General features: G+C 41.2%; 2 protein-coding genes and 1 long non-coding RNA gene across 17 annotated transcripts in view; 2 read left to right on the top strand and 1 right to left on the bottom strand.

Moving 5' to 3' along the window:
• The window catches only part of LOC139782424 (ras-related protein Rab-37), a 118205-nt gene extending 115944 nt beyond the window's left edge, over nucleotides 1-2261 (top strand). For all 14 annotated transcript variants that reach the window (XM_071721454.1, XM_071721451.1, XM_071721453.1 and 11 more), the window contains one exon: nucleotides 238-2261. In XM_071721454.1, coding sequence (XP_071577555.1) covers nucleotides 238-355 — 118 coding nt within the window. In that variant the 3' untranslated portion in view covers nucleotides 356-2261. The remainder of the gene's footprint in view (nucleotides 1-237) is intronic.
• The window catches only part of LOC139782427 (uncharacterized), an 81914-nt gene extending 77452 nt beyond the window's left edge, over nucleotides 1-4462 (bottom strand). The window contains exon 1 of the long non-coding RNA XR_011720879.1: nucleotides 4250-4462. This is a non-coding gene — a long non-coding RNA (uncharacterized lncRNA). The remainder of the gene's footprint in view (nucleotides 1-4249) is intronic.
• Nucleotides 4463-4480: 18 nt separating this feature from the next.
• LOC139782421 (uncharacterized) lies at nucleotides 4481-11346 on the top strand. 2 transcript variants are annotated; one of them, XM_071721446.1, is made up of 4 exons: nucleotides 4481-4851; nucleotides 6033-6179; nucleotides 6271-6369; nucleotides 6445-11346. In XM_071721446.1, exons 1-4 carry the CDS (start codon nucleotides 4669-4671, stop codon nucleotides 10072-10074), a joined length of 4059 nt encoding a protein of 1352 aa, XP_071577547.1. In that variant the 5' UTR covers nucleotides 4481-4668; the 3' UTR covers nucleotides 10075-11346. The 2 variants fall into 2 exon arrangements, with proteins under 2 accessions (XP_071577547.1, XP_071577548.1); XM_071721447.1 differs by lacking the exon at nucleotides 4481-4851 and adding an exon at nucleotides 5019-5228.
• The last annotated feature ends 241 nt before the right edge of the window (nucleotides 11347-11587 follow it).

The following is an 11587-nucleotide window of genomic DNA, read 5'->3' on the forward strand; positions in this document are numbered from 1 at the left end:
GAACGAACAATGCTTGAAACTGCACTGATTTTTAGTTGATTTCACGTTAACGCTTGATTAACTCCAATCTTAGTTTAACTGTCCCTCCGAAAGGAGGGAAAGTCTTTTTAAAAACAGATAAGAATGGACGAGCTTAAAATAAAAGTTAATCGAGTTTTTGCAAAGTGCTTCGTATATTTTTGAAAGGAAGACCAGCACGATAAATCGATAGAACTAAACGACACCGATTGATTTCAGAGAATTGAAGGCTAGAAAAAGCGACAATCTTGATGGGACGAAATTCAACGTTCAGGACTACGTGCGTCAGCAGTCGCAGCGGAGCTCCTGCTTCAACTCCAGCTGCCTGACAACCTGAACTGCTTTCCCTTTTTTTTTTTTACGTTAAATTAAGAGGATACGCGAACTGGAACCGCGCATTGGTCGCGAGGAGATCCGGCGCTAAATTGCCATCGTGAGCCAGGCATTCATTTGATTTCCGCGGGAGAGAACATCGGTGTAACATTCGTCGCGGGACGGCATATAAATTTTATACTCGATTCATAGAGTAACTTTGCGAATAAACCACAACGCAGGCAGATCGATCCAGATTCGTCGGATGAATCAGAATCGGAACCGCGGTGGCGGAGAGAGCGGTCAATATATTTTCGGGAAACGCGAGGCATTATTTCGTTCAACGGGGAGCCGTAAATGTTAACGCAAACCGCGATATCGAAAGATCGACGAGTACGAGCGAAATTGCTTGCGCTCTTATAGAAGAATCAGGGTCAGAGAGCTGAATTTTTTTCAACATAGCGTCAGGGGAAACGCGGAGTTGTTGTTAAACGTTATAGGCAAACATGTGTCAATGATTACTCGCACACGCTGTATATTAATGTGAATAGTTCTAAGAGGATAGAGAGAGTTTCACACGCAGGATACCCCCGTAAGTAAGGCTTTAGCTTGATGGTTCTAATTTCGCGTACGCCACATCCGCGTACATATACATATACATATATATATATATCATTAAGCGTTCGGAGCGATTATTAGACGATCGTTGAGCATAAGTTGTAACGTCGATTGTCGTACATCGATTCCGTAATCGTTCGTTACGTTGTGCTCCATTAGCGCTCGCTGTTCGCAACAAAGGAGCGCGAATAATCTTCGATTTGCATACAATATGCTTGTTACGAGTTATAGCTCGGCGCGTTTGCATTTCTCTCGTGGTGCCTGCGTGAGCGAATAAAATGTCAATGCAAGCTCGGTCGACGTACCAAGTTGCGAAGTAGTGCGTGTCGAAAAAGAGAGAGAGAGAGAGAGAGAGAGAGAGAGGGAAGGAGGAAAAGGGAGAGAGAGAAGCTACATCTCGTAGGAAGAACGTGAAAACGATTCGCGGTCTCCGTCGAACGGAGTGACGTGCGAACACGCTCAAGTTTTCCTAAAATCCCTTGCTTTTTAAGCCCTCCTCTCTTTCTGCCCTGTTTTCTTTCTTCTTCTTTTCAGCCGAGAGAACGTCACGTCTATACAAACACCGCCAAACAAACTGCTAGTTTTGAAAGACGAAAGTGAGGCAAACGAGAGGAGGGTAGCGGTCATTTTTAACGAGTCCAAAAACGTCGTCACCGTCATCACCGAACCGCGAAATCTTTTTTTAGAGTAGACGGTGTTTACTACCAATGATACTTCGTCGGATGCCGTTTGCCTCGGACCGACTCGTGACTAACCGTGACACTGTTGGCAGTCTATAGAAATCTGTGAATTCGTGATCGTGAGCATGTTTTGTAATCGACATCGACAAACTGATATTTATGTAATATTAGAGAAAGAGATACTGATGCCAATTAACCGAGGGGAGAATGGTTATCCGCAACGTAACGTAGGAATCAAGGAAATTTATCGATCGTTATATCATTTCAGAGTTCTAAACAAAGTTGAGGATCGCTGTCCGTTGAAGAGTCAATAAGCTTAACACTGTTTAAATAAAGCTCTATCGATGTTACTGCGAAGGACCGTTTGAGCACTCTTGATTTTTCTAAGTCTCTATTTTGCGATAGAATTAACGGAAGTATCGGGGACGCGCGCAAGCGTTGCACGTTAATTTTATAGCGAACGGAAATCCGAGAAGAATTTAGAGTCGGCGGAAGATTGAAGGAAATATATCACGTGTGTTACATCCTGATGTATATGACATGCAATCTGTCTTACCTGCAGTGTACAAATGACAATTTCGTGTATCAAATGTATATTGAAGAAATATATGAAATAAAAGTCGACCAAACGTACGATATATACCTTTTTAATATTAATTTCCCATCCTGATCACCACAATTCTCGCGAGCAACATTTGTTTTGATGTAAAAACTCGAATAAAAACAGAAACGTCGAATTTTATCTGTTGTTTGTCTGTTATAATGGAAAATAGAAATATTTTGTGTTTGAGATTAAAAATACAAAGAAATTTCATCGATCGGTTGTTTTTAGTAAAGATGATCTCTTTCTGCAATCTCCTCGAACATAACAAAAAAGTTCCATCGCAAATGAATCGCTGATGGGAAAATAAATTTATATCGATCCTAACAATGTTTTTATTCTTTGGTCTCAATTAATCACGCATTGAGATATATTCCAAGCGTTCAAATTTAGGTGGGAAAATAGGGAACAAAACGCAAGAGATGCAAATAAAGCAATCGGAGGATTTGTTATACTTAAATTAACGCGCGGGTTCCTTTTTTAAATGATTATAATTTAATATATACATAAATATATTTTTATAATTTTATAATTTTTTGATTTGATTATTTAATAATGTATAAATAAAAAATAAGCTTCAGTTTTCACTATCTTGTTCCATCTATCACGCATATAGTACAGTTCTCACAAAGTGGCCTTAATCAAACTCCGATTAACTTAATTGCCAATTAAATAAGTTTGAAATCTTATTCCTCTTATGTCCATTTCCATCAATGCAGATTAACTTTAATCTCGGTTTAACTTACTTTTTATCTTTTTCTAATTCTTAGAACTAGAAAAAGTAAGTTAAACTGAAATTAAAGTTAATCTACGTTGGTAGAAATGGACATGTTTTTAAATTACATTGCATCTCTTTTTTTTTCTAAAATGCTGATCGTTCACCAAGTGTATGTATATGTAAGTATAAATGTATACGAACAGAGCGTGTCGAGCTCGGATCCGTGGACAAAGTCTAAATGACCATGCGAATCAAATCAATGCTGGGAAATCGAGGGAAAAATCACTCCGAACGGAGAGCGATACATACATCATACGCGTAACGTACATCATCGACCACGTGGCCGATCTCGACAGACTCGTGATATTACCTAGAGTGTCCCTTGTAAATTATTTACGTTACCACACAAATTACTTACGTTTTTTATCATTTATATATTAAATATTATATTAAGCATAAAAAAATATCTATAACTAATGTTATACATTAATGTCATATATGTAATTTGAAATATTAATTTTTACACGTAATATGTGTTCCATAAATTATTCAAAATATTTATTGAATTAATACTTATACATCTACTTTATAAAATATTCATAACAGTTTTTATAATTTGAAATTTTTAGAATACTAATAAAATCTTCCACAGTAAATTCTTTTACCTTTTATCAAGTAGAAATATCAAAGTATTGATATTTCTGTGGTAAGTCTGTTGATCACGCAATAGAATAAATTTAATTATTTCTCTTAATATTATTAATTATTTCTATTAAAGGTCCGGGCTGGATCTTCGTAGCCTAATAATAATATACGTTTTATTTTGTTCTTTTATCTCTTTTTTTCTTAGAATTTTGTATATTTGCTCCATCTCAAATGCACAAAATATAAAAAAAGAATTAAGCGTAAATTAAAAAAATTTAGATAAAATATATTGCACTCTCTATTCCTGATACACATGTCCACTTTTCGACAAAAAAATTAAATTTTGAATTATTTAATTTCCTGATTTCATACAATATTTGACCTATGTTTACTAATAATATTGTTAATTATATATTGTTATTAGACTACCAAGATCCAGCTTGGACTTTAAATGGCAATTTCTCTAATTGATTGCATGTATATTACATCGTGTCCTGTTTCACATATTGTTAATTATTTCTATCCATAAATTGTATTTTATTTCATAGTAATTTTATTTCATAGTAGATTTCTTATTATATTATTTTTTTCTTATTTTCTCTCTAAAGTTATATATGATCTAATGATACTTGTTCTCACAATAGTAGTCTTACGTACGCAACTGGGTCGTTCTAACGTTTGCCAGCGTTCCTTTTGCCGCGCACGTACAAAGCGTCTCCCAACATCGGGTCTGACCGGACATCTCTGAGACTCTGAGCGCGGGTTTGCTTCGTTCGCCACCGTGAGCGTCCGATCGCGCCATCTTGGTGCGTCACCGGCAAGTTGGGCGCGCGGAAACAGTGTCTTCCTCGCCCACCTCGCCTCTTTCCCGGCTCCATCAGTGAGCACTTGAGCAGGCCATTCTGGCGGCTCCTGGCCAGTCTGGCCACTTCCGATTTCTCGTTAGCCGCAAACAAAACGCTTGCGTCCCTAACCTGAGAGCTCTCTTCGCAAGAGGGATACGTGGCGTCGGTGTCGGCGACGGCGTCCTGGTGGTCGTGGTGTCGTCCCGCGCCGGATCAGAGTAGCCTAGCACGATGGACGAGGACGTGGTGGAGATGGTGGAGCTCGGGAACATGAAGAACGTCTGCAGACTGTGCCTTTCCGCGGACGGGCCTAGATCCTCGGTGTTCGCAACGGAGGAGGACGAAGAGAAGGAGGACTCGTCCGGCCACCGCGTGCCGCTGGCCACCAAGATTCAGGGTTGCCTGTCGATCCAGGTGCGTGCGACTCGCGCGATTCGCGCTCCTCCCGCGTCAGAATCATCGACGGGACTCCCCGCGGTCCCCGAGGGCCGCCCGATCCGCCCGATTATCCCGTGACCGCGGGCGGCGAGGTCTCGGCGGAGTGCATAGCCCGACGCGTTTCGAGGTTATGTTCGGACGAGTGCCGACTCGGCGCAGACTTGAGAATCATCGCGGTCGGGGCTGTATCATCCCAGTCGCGTTACTCATACTCCGTCTCGTTTAATCTTCATCTTTCCTTCGCGCTAAAACGCAATTACAGCGTCCATCTGATTTGATTGAATAAGCGAGTGAAGCATTTTAAATGCTTTTTAGATACGTGTCCTCTCAGATGCTTGAAGTATGGAGTAAGAGTAAGGCGTTTAGATGTGACATGATAATGTAAACAATATCAGTTAATATGAAATCAGAGTGTGAGCATTACATTAGTAAATATAGGTGTTGTAAATTGTGTGGAATCAGGAAATTAAATAAGTCAAAATTTAATTTAAATATTTTTGTTGAAGAGAGTGGGCATGTGTGTCAGGAGCAGAGAATGCAACATAGTTTATCTAAAAATTTTAATTTACTCTTCTAAATTGTTTAAATATTTTGTACGTTTGAGATGGAGCAAATATATGTATAAAATTCCAAAGAAGAAAAGAAACCAAAAATGATAATAATAGAACATATAATCAGTAGGTAGTGGCACTCGTGGAAAAAATACGTAGTCGCGAAGATACAGCGGCGCAGGTTCTGTTTTTTTTTTTCAAGAAAGAGAGTGACTACATTATTACTTATGATAGAGCACTACCACTACTTCTTCTAATCAGCCCTGAATTTTAATATTATTAAAATGGCAGATGGTCACGTGGACCTCCACGTGGAGATCAAAGGTGCCGACATAGAGCTGCCGCTGCTGGACTGCATTCGGAAATTTCACTCGGGTGCACACCAGCGTCGTTCTGTGTCCTTGTTTTGTTCAATTTTTAGTAAGTAACAAAGATAGAACGATACTGGTGTGCACCCAAATGAAGTTTCCGAACGCAGCCCTGGTTATATTGTGGTAGTACAGAACAAAACGCTCAGCTAGATTTGCAATCTTGTGTATTTGACTTATGATTTAAAATTCTTGTCGAGATTTTAACCTAGATTATGTAATGTGCTTAATTTTTTAGATTTCAGCAACCGACAGGTTGTCCATATTGATATGCGCAAATTGCGTGAAGAGCGTTAATCAATGGCACACCTACAAGGAGTCGTGCCTGCGTTCCCAGGACAAACTGCAAGAATGGCTGGCAAGTCAGTTGCAATCAAATCCTCCGGTATGTATTTTTAAATGTACTAGGACACAATAGTTTGTCATTTTTACTGTAATGTTCTCGTATTCTCATTCTCTATTTCCAATATTCGCAGGTTATTCCAATATTCACGATCAAGGATGAACCAATGGACTTTGACGAAGATAATAATGTAGAATTTATCTCAGAGGTCACCAATAATGTGGAGCAACCAGTAAGTATAACCTTATCATATTAAAACTATTATGATAAAAAAGATTTCTCTACGTAAATATTGTCTGTTCTCCAGCATTCACCAATTCAAACAGTGGAGAACGATGAATGCAATAGTGAGAAAGTGCAAGAAGTAACGAATACCAGCGATGCGAAAGTACAAGAAGTAACAAATAAGAGCGATGCGACAGTACAAGAAGTAACAAATAACAGCGATGCGACAGTACAAGAAGTAACAAATAACAGCGATGCGACAGTACAAGAAGTAACAAATAACAGCGATGCGACAGTACAAGTAACAAATAACAGCGATGCGACAGTAGAAGAAGTAACAAATAACAGCGATGCGACAGTACAAGAAGTAACAAATAACAGCGATGATACTAACAAAGATCCTGAACCAGTCCCATCTGCGGTGGAGAAGGAACCTAATAAGGAAGAAAATAAAGCGGATCAGCAGGATCCTGTAGCTCTGTGTTCCATTAAAAGCGAGCCACAGGATGAAGACGATACCTATAGTACTATAGAAGTAGAATCCACGAATAGCAGTGAGTTGCTGTTGAATCCTATGGCAGCCAGCGGGACAGAGGACACGATCATGGAGGCCGATTCCACGCAGAGGTCTAACGCGGCCGGCGGACCGCCTAAGAAGAAATTGAGACGCGGTCCTCATACCCATTTTAGAGGAGCGCGTGTTTTTAAACAGAAGTGCCATCACTGCCAGATATTCCTGCACTCCAAGTACACGTACATGAAGCACATGAAGCGGTTCCACAGTAAAGAAAACGGCATTGACAATTCGGGATCGCAAAACGACGACGAGGAGATTGAAGATGTGGAAGATGAACTGATTAGCATGGAAAAGGACTCACCGCTGACGCAAGTCCAACAGGACATTATTAGTCAGCTGAAAACGTTCTCTTGTTACTCTTGCGAGCAGACGTTTAACGATCGACGCAGCACTCTCTCTCACATACGTCAACATATGCCAGATTTGAGACCATATACATGTATCGCCTGCCTGACGGAGTTTCCAGATCGATCGATGTATCAGTTACATTGTGGAGCTTCCTTCGAGTGCGCCATGAAGATCGCCCTAGTTGTACCGAAACATGGTCACGAACAATACTTTACGTGCAACATGTGCCTGCGCTCGATGCCTGGTAGGAAGGAATTACTCAGCCACTTGTCCAAGCATTCTGACAAACAGTACGAAGAGATGATGTCGCCAACACGAGCTCCGCCCAAGCTGAAACCGATGGCGCCGTTGCCATCGAAAAATAGCCTTCCCGATAGGATCATGAAAGGACCTTACAAGAACGGCGATCCGGCGCATAATCATGCCTGCGATCTATGCGGCATGATCTATCGATACCAGCCCAATATGGTCAAGCACAAGCAGATGTGCATGCGATTAGATCCGGAAAGCAGAGTCCTGTACAGATGCGTACATTGTTACATGACGTTCCTCGTGTTTAAGAAATTTCACTACCACATCACGGCCGACCATAAAAAGAAGGATTTTACTTGTTTCGTATGCTTTTCCATATTTCGATCGCCGAGTGATTTCCTGACACATCACGAGACTCATCGCTCAACAACAACAACAACAACGCAGGCTAATCGACAAGTGCAACACGACGATACCTCGCAGAATGCAGCTCAAGCGCCATTGAAGGAACGCAACGCTTACGAAGCAAATGTCAAGTCGAGAATCAGTTCGCGAATATCAAGTCAGAAGTATAGCTGTCCCCTTTGTGCCCAGACATTCTCCACGAGGGTCGAGCTGAACGAGCATCGGAATCTCCATCTCAAAGTGAAGATATATTCGTGCGTCATTTGCCGCAGTATGTTCAGCAGCGCCGGCGCCTTGGAGATACATATGAAGGATCACGGTATCGACGACCCGAACGAGAGAAACGCCAATGTTTCCTGCATGGAATACGGCAGCTTGGACGAGGACGTGAGGATCGAGAAAGATTCGGTGAATACTAGTGCCATCTCGGATCCTGGTACGCAGATTCACGAGTGTGGCGAGTGCGGTAAGGTGCTATCCAATTACGCTAATCTCCGGCGACATGCTAAAATCGCTCACCGAAACTGTAAGATGTACGATTGTACCGAGTGCTCGCGTATGTTCATGCGTAAAGATCTGTATGATCAACATATGTTAATTAAACACAACTCTACGAAGACAATGCTGCAGTGTCCGCAGTGCCCTAAGAGTTTCGTCTTCCAATCAAATTTCACTTATCACTTCCGTACCGCCCACCTCGAGAAATCGCAGAACGGTTATGCCTGCGACATCTGCGGCAAGGTCTTCGTTGAGGAAGCGTCTTTGAAAATACACAAGGGCTGGCACAACCGTGCAAACTCGCGTCTCAGCACTCGATTCATACTCGGTAATCAAAAGGCGGCCAATGGACCGCAGAAAGAATCTAGTAGCGTCGAGTCTGGTGAGAATTCAGAACGACCGGCGAGAGCACGGAAGTCTTTCCCAAATCCTCCACCTCAATCACCGTCGAAATCGGGAAGTTTCCAATGTCAGGTATGCAATGACAAATTCAACGATGTCACGGAGCTGAGGACCCATCTGTGGGACGTCCACTGCGCTCGTAACAAGCCGGAGAAGAGTTTCTCCAACGACGATCTTCAGTGCGAACTCTGCACGAACATTTTCCCCGATCAGGAGACCCTGGCATCTCATATGCAATGGCACAAGGCCAATCCCATTCTCAGCGACATACAAAAGACATTCTCCTGCGACGTATGCGGCAAGTCTTACAGTTCGAAGAAGGTTCTGTGGAAGCACAAGAGGCTTCACAAGGCTACCGCTGTGGCCTCGATCAAATTCCAATCCTTAGCCAGAAAACCGATGGCCACACAGTTCCTGTGCAACTTTTGCCGCAAGGTCTTCTCGAGCAATCAGTCTCTGCAACGGCATAAACTTTCCTTCCACAGTAGCGAATCGCAGAACCAACAGCGCGCGCAGCAACAACTGTATAACAGCAATCGAATATCGTCGTACGAGGACGAGCCAAAAACGAAGCGCATGAAGTTCGAGCTCGAAAGTGAAAATTCGCAGGCCAAGCTGTCGCCTTTCGCCATGGACTTCGCCGGTGAGAGAAGGAAGCCGGTCATGTGCCACGTTTGCAAGAAAATGTTCCCCAATATGAGCGTGCTGTACAAGCACAAGCAAACGGTCCATAAACCCCGTGTAAAAAAAGACTTGACGCCCGAATGCATTCCGATGTCGACTCAAGATGGCAAGTTTTCATGCAACATCTGCTTCAAGGAATTCCCCGGTCTGTCGAATCTGCGACAGCATTTCACGATCAAGCACAAGAAGACGGCAGCTGCCGAAGCCGGCAGCGCGTCGAGCAATGACAGATTGGTGCTGCCGACACCGGCCAAGGCACCCGAACGGCCAAGGGAATTCGAAGTGGCCTACAATAACGTGATGTACAGCTGCAAGCTGTGCAAGCAGTGCCACGTCTTCAATAAGGAGTCCATCATGAGCCATATCACCAATGTGCACAACACAGTGTACCAGGCCGACAGCAAGATGTTCCATAGAGAGACCAATCTGGGCGCTTACATAGTGAAGGACGCGATCGGAGCTACTTGCCCGCTATGTGACGTCAAGTATCCTAATAACAGAGCTCTGAAGATACACTATATTAAATTCCACGACGATGCCGATTAAAGTCTGGATTGACTGCGCCAAGCAGGAAGAAAGGTTTTTTTTTTTTTAATTATAACCACAAAAATCGATAAACCATTCTCAGATCATGACTTTCTTCGAATGCTTAGGCGATGTGTTTCCGAGACTGCGTCGACCAACATTCTGATGCATAATATTCTGATAAATCGATTTCCTTGATCAAGCGATATTGTCTTACGATACGATTCCAAACCTTGAGATGAATTCTGAATCTTTACAATCAATATGTAAAATTAAGTATACTCTTGCAAGTATACTCTTGCAAGTACCATTGAGCCGTAATTTCATGAGATTAAATAAAACCATGAGAAGGACGAATACTTTATCTTCAAATACAGGAAGTGTGTTATTTTAATTGCACACTTGCAAATATCTTGGTTGTTTATTTTAGAAAAGAATATTTTTTCTAACTCGAGAAACGATTAAAATAATTGGGGTGTGCAATTAAAATTTGATTATCCTGTACATATTATTACGTTGATCAGGCTTTCCTTTTGCAGATACTTCTACAAGCGACAATCGCTTTTACTATCGCGAATAATTTGTTACGTGTTTCATATAGCTACTGTGTAACTGCGACCAATGAGGTGTGTAAATATCGAAGCGAATAAACTATATATGTATGGTGAGTTCAGGAAACATGGCAGCCTCTCGGTGTAGTTATAAGTTGATCGCTGCGGTCAGGTATGTCTACGTGACCGATTTTCCCACGAGATTAAACTTTTAACGTTTGTTCACGTGCATCATGTTACCGTCTCGCGACTTTTACGTGTGTATATGTTTCTTATTCCCCCTCCCCCCGCCCGTATATATGCAAAAAAATAGAATAATTTTAAGCCTGATTAAACAATTGTCACCGACATTTTGTTAGGCTTCCCAATATTTTGGTCTGGTTGCAGCGATAGAAACGATAACAGCCTTGGGGATACTGCAAGAATCGTTTAGGTTTCTTTATCTATACTATAAGATATATTGGGTATGATTACAACTATTATTATGTACGGTATGCAAATAAAAATCGTAAATATCTTGCTTATATGTAACAGTATTTATTAAGAATTTCCTTTTATCGTTTCGGTTGTTTTGTTTCCGCTTAACTTGACAGTTTACTTCTTACGTGTCTGCCATTCCTCTCATTCTTTTCTTCCATCTTCCTCTCTGACCATAGCGCGATGCGTTATATTAGTTTTATTACTAACTGCATACTTGTATTTCGAATGTACGAATTATAGCAATAAAAGAAAATAAAGAATTGCTGATTCTTGTTATTGAATTACTGGGATTAATCGTTAGATAGATAAAGTTTCAATTATATTATTTTCTCTAATTGTGAGATTATTTATAGAATAATTCTATTTTAAATAGTAACTCAATATAAAAAAAGAGAAATAATTGTTGCAATCGAAAAAGAAACTGCGGCAGGATAGAACTTTGAAATTTTCAAAAAGTACATAAAACTAAATAAATAATATTAAATTATAAGTTACTATGTTTC

The sequence above is a fragment of the Temnothorax nylanderi genome, unplaced genomic scaffold (genome assembly GCF_030848795.1).
Source record: "Temnothorax nylanderi isolate EJ_2023f unplaced genomic scaffold, tnyl_v1.0 TNYL_tig0411_pilon, whole genome shotgun sequence".
Classification (NCBI taxonomy): Eukaryota; Metazoa; Arthropoda; class Insecta; order Hymenoptera; family Formicidae; genus Temnothorax; species Temnothorax nylanderi.

Bases quoted from the DNA above. Each gene is read 5' to 3' on its own strand.
- LOC139782421 (XM_071721446.1), top strand. From the start codon at position 4,669: ATGGACGAGGACGTGGTGGAGATGGTGGAGCTCGGGAACATGAAGAAC. The intron at 4,852-6,032 runs GTGCGTGCGACT...TTAATTTTTTAG, and splicing joins AGGGTTGCCTGTCGATCCAG to ATTTCAGCAACCGACAGGTT. The intron at 6,370-6,444 runs GTAAGTATAACC...TCTGTTCTCCAG, and splicing joins CCAATAATGTGGAGCAACCA to CATTCACCAATTCAAACAGT.